Genomic DNA, 16472 nt, shown 5'->3' with positions numbered 1-16472 from the left:
GCCCAAGACACTTCAAAGTTTAAATTCAAAGAGTAAGAGGAGGAAAAAGGCATAAACAGCAACATTAAACCACAAGACCTGAGTCCGAAACACCACAAAGATCGAGTTAGAAACATTAAATCACATTCGCTATACAAGACTCAAGATCCTTCAATCCATCACTAACAATGAGATTTAGAACATGCGCACAACAACGCATATGTAAAAATTCATGGCCCAAGACAGTTTCCTTCCATAATTTTGTGGTTCGTTTCAAGAATCTAATGGTTAGATTATTGAAACTCACATTATCAATAGTTAAGGTAAAAAGGCCATCAATGTCCCACTCTTTTAAGAGTGCCTCAATTTTTTTACCAAGTGTTTCTCCTTTGTGGTCTTTAACTTGACAAAAATTTATGATCCTCTTTTGTAACTTCCAATCATCATCAATGAAATGTGCAGTTAGACACATATAACACAAATTTTGTATGGAAGTCCATGTGTCTGTGGTAAAAGCAAATTCTACGCCCCTTCACAATTTTCTTTAACCTCTCCCTTTCATTGGTGTATATGTCTACAATGTCCCTAGCAACAGTATATCGAGATGGGATCTTGAACTTGGGTTTCATGACATTACAAAACCTCTTAAAACCAAACCCATCCACAAATCTAAAGGGTAATTCATCAATTACTATCATCTTGGAAAGATGCCTCCTAGCAACTTCTATAGAAAATGGCGTAACCACAACATCAACAACACCCTCCCCACCAACTTCTTTAGGATGAAATCTCAATGTTTGTTACCCATGAGTATCCCTATATGGATACTTTGTACAATTTTTCAAATGACTTAACAAATTACTTGTTCCGTGACTCTTAGAGCCTGCCATATACTCTTTCTTACAATACTTGCACATAGCCCTATCTTTCCCATCAATACCCTTAATCTTTTCAAAATGATCCCAAGCCTTTGATGTTGTTCTCCCATTACTACTTGTTTTGGCCAAGGGTGGTCTAGGAGGGGGAGCATTAGATTGGGTCGAGGGGTCAATAGAAGATGATTCAGGCTCAACATTAGGACTCACAAAAAATGTTTCTTCACTTGGAGGATCCATGACCAAAAGATTATCAAATAAACTGCCAACAACCAATAAAAAATCGTTCAAAATATGCTTTTCAAATCCATGCTCTTTTTAAACAAACAACCATCAGACTCTTTGTTTATGTTTGAACAACATGTTAAATGGGATATAAAGATAAAAGAAGGATTATGAACAGATTAATTTGCACTTCAGAAGTGGCATATCAGTAAGATAAAAAAAGGATTATGAACAGATTAATTTGAACTTCAGAAGTGGCATATCAGTAAGATAAAAAAAGGATTATGAATAGATTATGAACAAATAAAAAATCATTTAATTTGAACAGTTAAATGGCATATCAATAAGTCACATAACAGATTAATTTTAGAACAGATTATGTACTTCAGAACAGATTAAAGAAGGATTGAAGAAGGATCAGTAAGTCACTTTAGAACAGATTGTGAACTTCAGAGCAGATTATGAATTGCAAAATACTGAACAGATTAATTCCCTCAAAGTTTGAACATTAATCTTTAATCTTCACTGACTAAATTATGAATCAAAGTTTAATGTTCACTGACTAAATTACAGAACAGATTAGTTTAACTTTGATTATGAATATATTATGACTAAATTATGAATCAAAATTTAATGTTCATTGACTAAACTTTGATGTTCACTAAACTTTGATTATGAATATATAATGTCACGTTAATGTTCAAACTTTGATGTTCACTAATATATTATGAATCAAAATTTAATCTTTAAACAAATTATGAATCAAAGGATTGAAGAAGGATCAGTAATTTAATGTTCACTGACTAAATTACCGAACAGATTATGCTCTATATACTTCCCTAGACTCACACCTCAAACTAGCATCAATCAGAGATCTCACATGGTCCAAAACAAACTAATATTTTTTACAGAATAGATTAAATTACAGAACAGATTGTGAAGAAGAATCAATAAGTCACAGAACGGATTAACTTCAAAATAGATTATGAACTTCAGAAAAGAACAGATTAATTCCAGAACATAACAGATTAATTCCAAATTTCATTTCTAAACAAATAAACTACTATCAGAGATCTCAAAATTAATCTAATATTTTTTCTATGAAGTCCCTCACAAAATCCACTGCAGAAGCAGATAACAAGAAAAATAAACCAAACCTCTGTGGTTTTCTCTCGGTAAGCTTCCTTTTCTTTGTGTGTAGAACCCTAACACTATCAATCAATCTAACCACCTCTCTAGTTTTAGAACTGGAACAAAACAAAATAATAATAATAATAATAATAATAATAATAATAATAATAATAATAATAATAATAATAATAATAATAATAATAATAATAGATTAGACTCTAAAATATTAGAACTGGAACCCAAAAAAAAAAACAGATTAGATTCAAAAGAAGAGAAGAAAAAAGAAAAAGAAAAAAGCAGAAGATGAAGAAGGAGAGAGAGAGAGATACCTCAGTCAGTCAGTGTAGATCGATCAATCTAACCACCTCTCAAGTTTTAGAACTAGAAAAAAAAAACAGATTAGACTCAGAAGAGAAAAAAAGAGAAGAAGAGGAAAGCAGAAGAAGATGAGAAGAAGAAAAAAGCAGAAGAGGAAAGCAGAGAGAGAGAGTGATACCTCAATCAGTGTAGATTGATCATCGTGTAGATCGATCGTCGTTTACTGTAGATCATCGAACGATGGGTAGGGTAGAGAAAGAGAGAGAAAGAATGTCTGTATGTGTGAGTGAGTGAGTCTCATGTTCTGTCTGTCTATCAAAGAAAATTAGGGCAAAATGAGGCATATCAGAAAGGAAAAAGGGGCTGAGGCATAAAAAGGAAAAAAAAATAAAAGAATAACCAAGATACGATCAAGTCGGGTTTGATGAGTAAAACGGCGGATCACTCGCCACTCGACCTGAACTTGAAAAATCACACAAACTGGGCCCACACCCGCCCACCACGTGTCACGTATTCATCCGTTGCTAGTCGGGTTGGGTCGGATGTGGTGGGCCGGTGGATCCGCTGCATAGCCCTGCTCTCAATCCCCAATCTCTCTCTATCTTTATTTACTGTCGATCCAAAATTAACCCCAAAATGCTCTCACTTTATACAAACTCTATTCACTTAGTCATAAACCCTAGTAGAACTTGCTTTCTTTAATTGAAAATGAAAGATATGTTCGGTTCCGTCCGCCGATCACTGGTGTTTCGTTCGCCAAACGGCGGTGGCGGCAACGAAGACACCACCATCGGAAGCCTAGTCGTCAGACAGGTCGATTCTTGTGTGCTTATTATGTTCTCTACACTTTCTTTAGATTTGATTTTCAGTTTAGATTTGATTTGCTTTTGCATTTGGTTTTCGTTTTTGGACTGATTGTATTTGATTTTAATTTTTGGTAAAGTTTGAATTGGAAGGTTCATGCCATAGCTTTGTAGAATTGCCTTTGCATTGATTAAGCTATTGATTGTCTTGTTTTGATTGAGATATTGATTAAATTTTGGCTTTGGTCCTACTTCTTGATCTCAAAAGGTGAATTGGAAATTCCTACAAAATCGATCTCAAGCTTGCTCGGAGATTATAAAACCTTGCAGATTTCTGGCTTTAATAACCCTACAATGTTAGTGAAATTTTTTATTCTCGTTGTTAAAGTAGCATTATTCAGTGTAAAATTGTATGATTCGATATAGAAGTGAAGTGTTTTTTATCCATTATTAAACTATTGTGTGTTTAAAATTCATGTTCTATTTTTTCATAAAATCTCTAGTCAAAATGTATAGTTCATAGGTGTGGGGGGTAAGTAGATATTCTCTAATAGTTGAGATGTCTTGATGTAATTAACCTTAATTTTTATATTGTGCTGCCAACAGTAATTTGAGAAAATGAGATTATGGAATAGCTGTTGGCCAACAAGGCTCTTTTAAGAAACCATGTCCTTTTTAGGTTTTGGTTATTTCAAAGAGGGCTATGTGAGAAATTCATTGGGCTCAACTGAAAGTCTATGGTAAAGTTTTAAAAAGAAAGGCTTAGATTAGCAAGATTTGCCCCCAAAGAAACCTAGGAAGTACTTTCTAATTTATGAAAAGAGTAATGTGATTATACGACTTTGATTTATTGCACCATATTATAATCTTTTAATTCAATTTTTTAAAAGAAAGATAATTGCCCTGTTTCATACAAAAGGAACTATAATATATATCTCTGCAAGATTGATTTTGCCTTTGTAACTGTATATTTGAGAACTGAGTTGTGGTTATGAATCATGGTGTGGTTTTTGTTTTTGATCTTCATTATATGAGTTGGACTTTGATAGATTTTTTTCTTCTTTCAAAATGATTTTTTTTCTTGTTATGTTTTTATTAAATGGCATGCATATTTACTGGGGCCTTCAATCCCACCAAAGTTCTGTAGCACCACTTGCAATTCTTCAACTTTGTGCGAATTTTTTCCTATTTCCTTTATGGCTGAGGTTTTCTTTTCTCCTTAACTTTAAAATTACTCTCTCTGTGGCCATTTTTTGTCAAATATCGAGAACCAATAACTATCTTAATGGGTGCCTACGGTTTTAAATCATCTTATGAAGTTTATCTTTGGGTTTGAAAATTTTTGTGCCATGAAGGGATTTCCTCCTTCTTGATAACCCTTTAAGTGGGCTAACCAATCAAATACCTTTTTATGGTGTAAGCCATTATATTATACTATTTTGAAAAGCTCATGGTTTGGTTCCAAAGGTAGCTTGACTGACTCTTTTTTTTTTTTTTTTTTATAAAAAAGCTAAGTAAATCCAATAAGCACATTTTTGCTGCTTCTGTTTATGTTTGAGGTATCTGCAATTTATTTGATCTATTTCCTTGTAGTTATTATTACAAAATGAAGTATCATTTGGGACCTGAGACTACTATCCTTGCTAAGAATTATATTGTTAGTTAATTCTCTGAGTGTGAGTAGTTGTGTAATATCTTGTACCATCATAAATTGTATCATAATAGTTTCACATCTAGTTTTATCCTTTGACCTTTTCTCATTGGTATCTTCACTTTCTAGCTTCTAGAACATTAACACCATATGTATGACAAAGGCAATTCTTTTTGTCGTTAAAGTTGTTTGTGTTTAATTAGCTGCTGGATGGAAGGATCAAAAAAGTTGGCACAAAACAGTTCCAAGTCTTGGAGGCTCATTTTAGTCCTACAAGTTTGTTTTTCTTGTTAGTAACCTATTTTCAAGAAAATGGGAATTTTTTTCCCTCTACATTCTCTGTCTCTAGTTCATCTAAACATGGTATGATGACTTTCCTGAGTTTCATCTTTGATCAAATTGTAATTAAATAGAGGCTTGAGATTTTGAAGTGAACTATTATTGGACAACTCAACCCTTGGCCTCCCTCCATTGGATTTTCCCTTAATCCACCTCTTAACCTTTACATTGTTATGTAGCATAGCCTATATATATTGCTCTTTTTAATGTAGTAAATTTTTGTGTTCCTAACTAATATAACAACTGCTTTTATTTATTTATTGTATTATAGGGTTTGCTTGATAATCAATGTGAGGCAGGAGAGTAAACTCTAATAATAATAGTGTTGTTAGACATTAAAGAAGCCATTTTTGCAAAGCGATTATGGTGAAGTTACTTGTGCCTTCCCAAATTTGTTGCAGGGGACTTTGTTGATGGAGGTGGGCATTCACTAATGCAGGAACTCACCAAAGAAAGATTGGTGGATTTGGAGGGTGGGAATTGTGTAGAGTACTTAGTAAAAACATTTTTTATTCGGTTATAATTAGACTTGTATGTGAATGGTAAGATGAAGCTTAACGGTTAACTATTATCTTTGTCTTTGATTATTACAGTTTTTGAATTTGGCCTTCAGGCTTGATTTTATAATGATGCAAAGAATTCTATAGAATGGATAAAATATAGTAGGAGATAGAGAAACAACATAATGAGTGTATATGTGGATATATATTAAAAATAACATTCCACGACATGTAAAATTATACTGTGAAAAGTGTAATGATTTAGGACATGTAAAAAAATGTCGTAAAAGATTATTTACGGCATGCAAAGTATGTCATAAATATATTAAAAATAATCTTTTACGGCATACAAAATTAGGCTATGAAAAGTGTAATGATTTATGACATGTAAAAAAATATCATAAAAAATTATATGCGACATACAAAGTATGTCATTAATATTTAATTTATTACTTTTTACAACTTTATCTGCATTTCGTTAATGGTGATCAACTTTCCACGGCATGTCATATAACGGCATTTGTGTGCATGTCGTGAAAGAGTTTTTATGACATGCATTGCAAGCCGTAAAAATTCAATTTTGTTGTAATGTCCCTTTTCAAATCGTTTCTCAAATCTCCCAACCAAACACAACATTAGGATGAATTAAAGAGGAAAGTGAAGGAAAACGTTCAACTTCTTTTCACTTGGATATGGATTGAGCTTCTATCCCGTCTAGATGGCCTGTCACGGATTTCTTTTCAATGATTCTAAGCAAAGCAAATAAGAAAGAATTTCTATGGATTTTTGTTTTTGTTTTTATGATCAGGTGTTCAAGCTAGTTTACCTCAACTAATCCTGAAACCCACGCATAGCGCCCTTCCATGTAATTGGACAACTCTCAAACAGAACCCGTCGACATAGCTCCAAAGAATTGATAGCACTTAGTGGGGGTTGAACTTGAGACCTCAACGGAGAACACCCCAAGCTCCAAAATGTAGCCACTAGGCCAACCCTTTGAGATTGAATTTCTATGGATATAGATTCAATTTTGGCTCAAATTATTGTCTTGAATGTATTATATTCATCTAGAAGACCCTTGAGTGTAATAAGGACCAAATCTTCGTCATCCATTGGTAAAGCAGCCAAAGCTAGATGATCTGCTGCCTCCTTAATTTGATTCGAGTATTCTTCCATCAAAAAATAAGATTTGACCACATTGTGATGTTTATTCTTCAACTGATATTGCAAGAATTTAGGGTCGGTTAGGATATATGTGTTGAATTGAAATTAAAATTACGGGTAAATTATACTTTAACCTTATGTGGTTTACCAAAAAAAACACTTAGCCCCCTTATAGTTTAATTTGTAACACTTAAGCTCCTGAACTTCATACCAAAGTGTAATTTCGGACGGAACCGTTTTGTTTTGACAGAGCGTGTGTCACACGCCCATAAAATCAAAATTTTCCCTCTTCAACCACACTAGATAATTCCTTAGCTTCTTCTTCTTTCCAATTTTTTTGAAAACCAAAAAAGTTGGTTCTTTCTAAAATGCTTCCCTCTCTCTCTCTCTAGCTTATCTATCTCATTTCCTCATCTTTCCCTTTCATTTTTGTTTCATTATTCTTCTAAAATCTATGTCTATCATTCTCTTAACTCAAATAAAGTTAAACCAGAATACACTATGTTTTTTCAAATTAAAGCCATGCACACACATACATATATATACACTATGTATAGGTAAATATGTATTATATATATCAGTTAATATGTATGCATATATATCATATACGTATAATTGAAACTACCCATCAATTATTTCTTTGGCTACATTAACAACAGTTTCTGTCCTTTCTTTCGTCTTTCTTTTTCTTTTCTTTTTTTTTTGCATAGAAACTACCATGGCTGCCAGTCAGGCAAGAAAAAAGACCCCACACAACCCATGAATAGATAAATACATACATATATATATATATATATATATTCAATAGCCATGGCAAAAAGGAAAGGAAAAAAAAATTAGAGAGAGGAGATAGTGGGTAGTGGCAAGAAGAAAGTAGGTAGTGGTGGGTGTTGGTTGAGTGGAGAAGATGTGATGAGGTAGGTGTTTGTAGCTATGGATTGTTTGTTTGGGTCTAAATTCTAAAGACAGAAAGATTAGTGTTTGCTTGAGTTTAAATTCTATAGAGGGAGAGATGAGTATTTGTTTGGGTCTAAATCCTAGAGAGAGAGAGAGATATGTATTTGATGATGGTATGAGAGGTGTGTGGTTTGCCATGGGATGAGAAATAAGAAGAAGAAGAAGAAGAGGAATGCAAAAAATTAAAAAAAAAATAAAAATGAGAGAATATTCTGATTTGTAATGGCATTAAGAAGAAAATTAGAGAAAGAAATGAGGGTAATTTAGAATTTTTATAACTTTTGTTACATACGTCCGAAATTACGCTTTGGTATGAAATTCAAGGGTTTAAGTGTTACAAATGAAACTACAAGGGAGTTCCGTGTTTTTTGGGTAAACCACAGGGGGTTACGTATTTTTTGGGTAAACCACGGGGGGTTAAAGTCTAATTTATCCTATTATAGAGTTGATATTTTAAGTGGAGAAAAATAAACTATAGACAAAGATAAATTGAGATAAAGAAAACCATTTTAGCAGAATCTATTAAGTTACAGGATAATTTTTAGCATGATTTCAAATAATAACTTTCAAATAATTAATAGCGATTGGTATACACTATGCATATGCAATTTAAATAAGTAAAAATAAAACAAAAAAAAAATAAAAAATTATTTTGTGTATCACTTAAAGGTTTAAGAGCCTTCTTTGCCTTGATTAGGACATCAAATGAAGCTTTTACCTTATATAATAATAATAATATAAATTTCAAATCCATCATTAAAACTATTTAATTCAATTTATGTATTTCAAATCTACAACTATTCAAACAAATCCTTAATATTTGGAAAAAATATAAATCACAATCATGTAGAAAATTGCTTTTGTATGGTAAATAAAATGCAGCCAAAAACATTTTAATGACGTAAAAATTACAAGAAAATAAATACCGCAGAAACCACTTAAGGATGCAGAAAGCTTTTTCTTAAATTTATTTTTAGAGTAAATTACAAATAAAATGCAGAAACAACACTGCAACAAAAGCCATTTTAAGATGCATAAAGTGCACAAAATATTAGGAAACCATTTTTAGATATGCAAAAATGCTGCTTTATATCATTTTATTAGTGATATAAAAGCTGGCTTTTGGCTTTTTGAGAAGATGTTTAAAAATTAGCTTTGACTTTTTAATCAAGTTTTTTGGCTTTTTCAGAAAGTCATTTGGAAAGTTGCTAAAAAGTTATTTTTTGGCTTTTTTACTTAATATTTGTTTATTTTGTCACATCATAATCAAATAACCAAAATACCTCCACCCATTTTAGAAAATAACCACTGTCACCCATGTGGCTCATTTAAACATGGAGGGTATAACTGTAATTTCACAGGTAGCTTTCAGCTACCTTTCCAAATGACTTTCAAGCCAAAAAAAAACCAGCTTTTAGCATAGATTGCGCCCTGTGATTTGGAAAATTACAAATACCCTCTTACTAGAATTATTTATTTAATAGAATTAACTAAAAAAATGAAATTCATAATTACTCTTCTATACAATAATAAAATTACCTAAATTATTAATTGAAATATATTTTTAACATCATTAAAAACTGTTTATTGACTTGATGATTTATTAATAAAATGGGTGATTTGTTATGAAATTAGAAACTTCAAAGGATGGAATATAATTTCTAAAATCACAAGAAGTGGAATGTAATTTAATTAAACCTTAGAGAGTGTATTTGTAATTTACAAAAAAAAGCAAAAAAAAAAAAAAAAAAGACCAATATTGAAAGCTAATGTATGAAAAGGAAATTTCAGTAATAAGAAGTTAATGTCCAATAACTTGTGATAAGCTTCAACAAAGCTTATTTGGTCCAGTCACATAATTCTAGAAATCCAAAACGAAGCCTTAAAAAAAATTAAAAAAACAACCAAAATATAAGAAAGAAAAAAAAGGACTGCATTTGAGCTATCAAACTCTATATGACATATGTTAATAATCAATCAAATGGAAGAAACGATTGTGACTTAATTTCAAACACAATAATACCACCATTCTTTGAAATACTCAAAGGAAAGGATCTACGGACAACTTGATCCTCCAAAGAAGCATATAATTGTGAAAATGCATATAAGATGGCAACCTATTTAGTCCAAGACTCTCTAATCCCGTATTCCTTCATTACCCATACATCGACATTAGCATAATTTTGGCCATTGAAAACAAGTACACAAAGGAGGCATTTTGATCCTCCTAAAATCCCAAAACTCCATAGACAACTTCCATCTCCATAATTAGGCTGCGGTATCTCCCTGTACTTCTCTTTCGCTAAATTGAAGCGAACAATGCTCTTTGGAGAGCTCAAAGCCGGATACGATTTGGCTTCCCAATGGAGAACTCCATTAATGTATCTACCAAGATTGTATAGATCCAATTATCATTATCGTGAATCATTTCCCCAAAAATAACTGTATAGATACTATTACAAGAATAAAAAATAGCTTAACTCTAAAAATGGTGACGTAGGCCTAAGGCCTATTTGGGTCTCATATGGGTCACCTGGGCTTAAAATCGTAAAATAGGAAGTCTAAAGTGTGGATTTAAAATATGGGATCAACTCCTGTCTAGTTGGCCCAATTGAAGTGTCCTGTTATCCTCCTTGGACCCATCATGGAGTTTACATTGATAATTTAAACCGTTCAATATGTAGAGTTTATTGAATATTTCATTTCTATAAAAAAATCACGTTGATAAGATATTAACAATTTATTTTTAAAATTATAGTTACCGTTGACACAAATTTGTTCTGTTCAAGTATCTATCGATATTGAATCAAAGTGATTTTTTGTAAGGATGAAATACTTGACAAGTCCTAAATATTGAACGATTCGAATCATCAATGTGGGTTTCGTAGAGGATCCATAGAACCCAACCTCAAAAATCTTAAGCAAGCTTTGATTGTTATTTATTTATTGGATAAATTATAAATACACATTTTGAAATTCAATTAAAATACGAATCATCAATGTGCCTTTTGTGATTTTGAATATTACATCCGGCACTTTCAAATTTTTAATCGTGTAACAAATTATCTATTTTATTAATAAATTATTAAATCAATTAACAGTTTTTAATCATGAATATATTTTATTTAAAATTTCAGGCTATTTTATTATTGTATATAAGAGTAGTTATAAATTTTTATTTATTTTTTGTTAATCACTCAAATAAAAAATTCTGAGAATGGAGTTTTTATAATTTTTAAAATTACAAATTTTAAGCAAATCTTAAACAAATGTATTTGTACTATCTTAAAAAAAAAGAAAAAGAAAATGTATTTGACATTTATTCGAAGGAAAATGTGAGATGACCAAATCAAAATTGATGTTTTGGTGACAATTTTCTTGATCATCCTTTGTTGTCTATAGAAGGAGGGCTTAGTACATAATCCATTGTAGGTGGTGCCTCTTTGGTGATGGACAATCAGATCCATTGCACACAACTTCACTTTAAAAGGTGACGTCATAACGAAAGAAATCTCGAATTGCTCACCATTTTTAATTCGATACCCAAAATATTCTCGACTTTTATATAGCTTTCCCAAACATAATCTCCACAACTCCCAGGGATGCCAAAAGAAGGTTGGGGGATATAAGTAAAATCAATGCCATTAATTTTATCAGTAATAATGACATATGGAGAATCATTTAATTCCATGGAGCAACTTTCTTCATCCCCAGCTCTATAATAAACAACTCTCAAAGTGAACCCTGCAATGTAGTCGTCTTCCCTTTGCACTATTGGCACTTCTAAGTAAATCAAAGAAGACCCTGTTATTTTATAGCTAAAACTATCGCTGAAGTCACTGATATAGTAAAAGTCGCCTGTGAGCAAGGGGCTGTAACGAAGATGTTGTCACATGAATTTCTAATTAGTAGAGTGCTAGATGAAAATAATAAAAATAAATTAAAATAAATTTGCAGATACAAGATCAACTATAAAATCAATAACATAAAATATAGGTAGAATAATTTGATAGTGAAATTGTATCTATTATGATAAGTACCACTCTTTTCATGTGATATGCAAGATTAAGATTATGTCATGTTGCCTGGTTTGGCAACTTAATAAAAGTTACTAAAAAAATTAAAAATCCAATAACTTATAAAAAAAAAGTCAAAAATTCCATTTTCTTTGCACTTTTTGCACATATTTTTGTAAAAAATAAAAAAATCATTCCAAACATACTAATTTTTTTTACCTCATATTTTAGCAAAAAAACCAAAAAGTTACTAAAATAGCATGTTCCCAAATAATCTTGTTTGAAAAATTTTTCTGCATCAAATTAATATAGTGACAAGTTTTAATTTGGGTAAATTACACTTTCCAGCCCTGAACTTTGCACCAAATCTCACTTTGGTCCCTACACATGAAATTATGATAGTCAATCCCATGTACTTTTTGTCAAATCTCATTTTGGTCCCTATACATAAAATTGTGATAGTTAACCCTACACTTCTAATCAAGTGTCAGCTTGCCCCTTTTATTACTCAATTGTTTAAGTTTTTAACAGAATCTAGTAATGCGATAAACATGTAACTACGAAATGATGGCAAGAGAAAAAAATCATTCTTATTTCTCACCAATATATACTTTGTCCTACGTGATAAACACGTGAGAGTTATATAATATATATGTGTATGTGTATGTGTGTTTATATGTTGAAAATTCGGACGAAGAGGTAAGAAAATAGGGCTTTTGAAATAAAAAATAAAAAAGGCAGCAGAGAAATCGAATACTCTATTACTATAGAAAATAGAATTTCATTATTCTAATTTTTACAAAACCCCAGTTCATCTCTTTAATCGTTCATAATTTTTGTTTTGTTTTAGCTGAATACAATCAAAAGTTGATGTAAATTTTGGGACAAAATATGTATAGACGGAAAATTTGTTTGATTTTCTTCATTTGCTCTCATTTTGTAGTCATATGCTTGTCACATTACTGACTTCTATTAAAAATGGAGTAACAAAAGTAGACATTGATTCTTGAGTAGAAGTACAAAGAGTTGATTGTCACAATTTTATAAGTGCAGGGAGTTAACTGTCATGATTTCATGTATAAGGACAAAGTGGGATTTGACCAAAAGTGTAAGGGGTTGATTGTCATGATTTCATGTGTAAGGACAAAAAGTGATTTTTTTTTTTTGGTGCATCAAATTAATACAGTGACAAGTTTTAATTTTATCATTTAGAATTAAAAGACTCATCAAAGTTATTTATATTTGAAAAAAGAAGTGTTATATATGTCACATGTTTTTATCATTGTTTTGTATTATTGTCTACATGGATATTTATAATTGGCTCATTTGTTTAGACATAATTATTAAGAAATCAATGAAAATAAATAACATATTGTCATAGAGAAATGCTATATATGACTGATTATTTATCATTATTTTGTGTCACCGTCTATATGGATACTTATGATCAATTCTCTTATTTGAAGATGATTATTAACAAATTCATGCAAACAACTGACATCTTTCCAGGTAGGTTGGTGATATATCACATGATAATATAAACATGTGATATATAATCGTCTAATATATTATCATGTAGTTGGTAATAAAAATAGTGAAAAAACTAGTGAATCCTATTTTTGAAATTGTTGTTAGTGCCACATCATTCAAGTAAATCCTTTTGAATAAAAAATTCATAAGAGTAAGATATTATTTTCCATCTCTAATAGGCAACTCCTCTCTAGTCCATTGGTGTTGTTTAGATCCATGAGACCAACCACATGTTTCGTTTATATAATTTAAATTATTCATTTTGTTAGGCACTTCATCTATTTCATTCATACAAAAATTAAGTTGATCTGATAATCATAGCCTGTTTAATTTATTGCATTTGTCACCAAAAAGATTACTTTTTTTATTTTTTAAAAACACAATTGTCATTCATTTTTTTGTGTGACACATTTGATAAATTGAATATATTATGATTATTGGATCGATATGAAATGTGTGATAAAATGAAATATTCAAATTAATGAAACCCGAACCCCAAGGTCAATTCCAGACACCTACACAACGTCCACCAGTCCATATCATCTGGACATAAGGGAATCCTTCTCCTTTGGTATTATACAGGTCACATCCAAAATAAATATGGTTTCACACATTTCGCTGTTTTCAAAAAGATTTGTTTTTACAAGAGAGAGAGAGAGAGAGAGAGAGAGAGAGAGAGAGAGAAATAGACCAGAAGGAGACTTTGTAAATTGTTGAGCCTGTCCAAGGGAATGATTTGTGCACCCTGAAAATAGTGAGGTTCTTCCATTCCATCCTTATTACGATTCGAGAGACTATGCCGACATTGGTGGTTACTCAACCACATTAATAGAGTTTTCAATTTTGATAGATCGGATATTTTTTCAAGTGATGCACAACCATAAGCCTATACTTCCAATAAGTTCAGAGGAAGATCTAAGATAGATTGAAGACTTCTGCAATTATTCAACTTAAGGTCTTCTAGCTTGGATAGATGACTGAAGCCATATGGTAGGTTATGAAAATTGTTTCCACTTAAATCCAACACTTGCAATGAGGATAAACTCCTAAGATCAGCTAGAAAATATCCTTCAGACAGATTGTGATCACTGAGATCTAGCTCTGTTAAGGAACACAAACCTAAAACAGAGGATGGTAAAAATCTTATGGAGTCGGCATTTTTTCTCGGTAAAACCCAAGATGAAATGAGAGAAAGCCAGGATTCAGTTGTCAATTGCCTATTAAATCCCTTTAAGCATAACCTTCTAAGATTCTTCAGTAGTCCGATAGAGAAAGGTAGTTGTTTAATGGTTGTTCCATCTGCAAGAAGCTCTGTTAAACTTTCCATATGTCCCAAGTGCTCTGGAAACTCCTGTAGTTTTGTACAACCAGAGAGATTTAGATGTTTAACAAACTTTAACTTGCAAATACTTCCCAGAAGATACCTGAGGTTTATGCAATATTTCAAATTCAAGTGAACAAGTTTGTCTAGAAGCCCACTAGATTCATGGAGCTCCATTAAACCTGTACAACTTTCAAGCAGTAACTCCTCGAGCATCAGTATTGCGCAAAAGATGGGGCTCTTTGTTAGGCATTTGCAATTACTGAGATTTAGAATTTTCAAGCTCTCGAACTGCTGTTAAAACAATAAATATATATACAGAATTATATAATTTTTTTTATCATGATCCACTACATAATTTATCCAAATCCCAAACAACAATGAATTTGCTAAGAATGTCATACCTTGCCATCTATCCGGAGTGTTTTAAATCTGCTGAATTGCATGTCTAAAATAACAAGTTTCTCTGGATGAAAATTGGATGGTAAATTCTCCAATGGGCAATTATGCCAACAGAGCCACCTTAACTCTTCCAATAGATCTTCAAAATTTCCACTGAGGTGCACATGATTTATTTGAAGCAGTCTTAGCTTATGCATCCTAACAAATGTTTTATTACTCCATTGTATCTTCTTTAACATGGGTAGGGTTAGGATCACACTGTCGATTGCTTTTGTTCCCTAATATAGTAATATTTAAAAAACAAATGGAAAATTAAAAGAAAGAAAGACTATTAAATAACTGAAATTAGCATTTCAAGTCATAAACTTACTAACTCACAAGAAAGAATTAAGATTCGACTCTTACCTTCTTTTTTGTAAGTACATAGCATACATCTTCATGAAACCACAATCTGCTGCGCTTTTCAGGTTCCTTCGGATATTTTTCACGAATAATTTCCCTCCCTATATCCCTAAGTAGATCATGCATCAGCAACTCATTTCTTTCACTAATTCTCAGTAAACATCTACTAACCAAAACACTAATTCCATTTTGAGCAAAGAAACCGTAACTATTCAATATAGTAATGACATAGTCTTTGTCCGATCTAATGAAAAAGCATGAAATATCAAGGAAGATATCCTTCATTCTGTCATTATCTAGCGAGTCAAAACTTATCCTATTTTTTTTGAATTTGATGATGAGGAATTTGTTGTAATTCATCAAGTGCACTTTTCCATTCTAGGATGTTTCTTCCAAACAAATAAGAACCCAAAATTTCAAGAGCTAGTGGAAGCCCTCTAGCATAACTTATTATATCATTTGCAAGCTCTGCAAAATTTTCTAATGGATTGGTTTCTCTGAAAGCATGCCAACTGAAAAGCTGCAGAGACTCTATGTGATTTAATTCCTCAGGCATATATCTTTCATCAACTTTCAATCCCTTGAACAAGTGCTCATCTCTAGCTGTTATGATGATTCTACTTCCTAGACCAAACCAATCACGATTTCCTGCCAAGTTATTTAATTGACTTGATTGATCCACATCATCAAGAACAATGAGAACCTTCTTAGAATGGAGCCTTTCTTTCATCAAATTAACTCCTCTGTCAACACTGCCAATCTTTAGATTCTTTGAACCTAATAATTCAAAAAGAAGTTATTCTTGAATTGAACTAGGCAATTGAGTTTTCCTGCAACATCTCTAACATTTGCAAGAAAA

General features: G+C 31.7%; 1 protein-coding gene across 1 annotated transcript; it reads right to left on the bottom strand.

The window, feature by feature from the left end:
* Positions 1–14374: 14374 nt before the first annotated feature.
* LOC114312134 (TMV resistance protein N-like) lies at positions 14375–15898 on the bottom strand. Its single transcript, XM_082876594.1, has 3 exons — positions 15617–15898; positions 15214–15489; positions 14375–15103 (listed from the first exon to the last, which is right to left on the bottom strand). The coding sequence occupies exons 1-3, from the start codon at positions 15896–15898 to the stop codon at positions 14375–14377; spliced, it is 1287 nt and encodes a 428-aa protein (XP_082732720.1).
* Between the last annotated feature and the right edge of the window lie 574 nt (positions 15899–16472).

The sequence above is a fragment of the Camellia sinensis genome, chromosome 6 (genome assembly GCF_055761805.1).
Source record: "Camellia sinensis isolate YWXY chromosome 6, ASM5576180v1, whole genome shotgun sequence".
Lineage (NCBI taxonomy): Eukaryota > Viridiplantae > Streptophyta > Magnoliopsida > Ericales > Theaceae > Camellia > Camellia sinensis.
This window is presented reverse-complemented; position numbering and strand designations above follow the sequence as displayed.

What these genes read in the sequence shown, in the direction of transcription:
- LOC114312134 (XM_082876594.1), bottom strand. Translation starts at nt 15,898, where the DNA reads ATGAAGGATATCTTCCTTGATATTTCATGCTTTTTCATTAGATCGGAC. An exon ending in ATGTACTTACAAAAAAGAAG is followed by an intron (nt 15,490 to 15,616) that starts GTAAGAGTCGAA and finishes TTACTATATTAG; the next exon opens with GGAACAAAAGCAATCGACAG. An exon ending in CACTCCGGATAGATGGCAAG is followed by an intron (nt 15,104 to 15,213) that starts GTATGACATTCT and finishes TTGTTTTAACAG; the next exon opens with CAGTTCGAGAGCTTGAAAAT.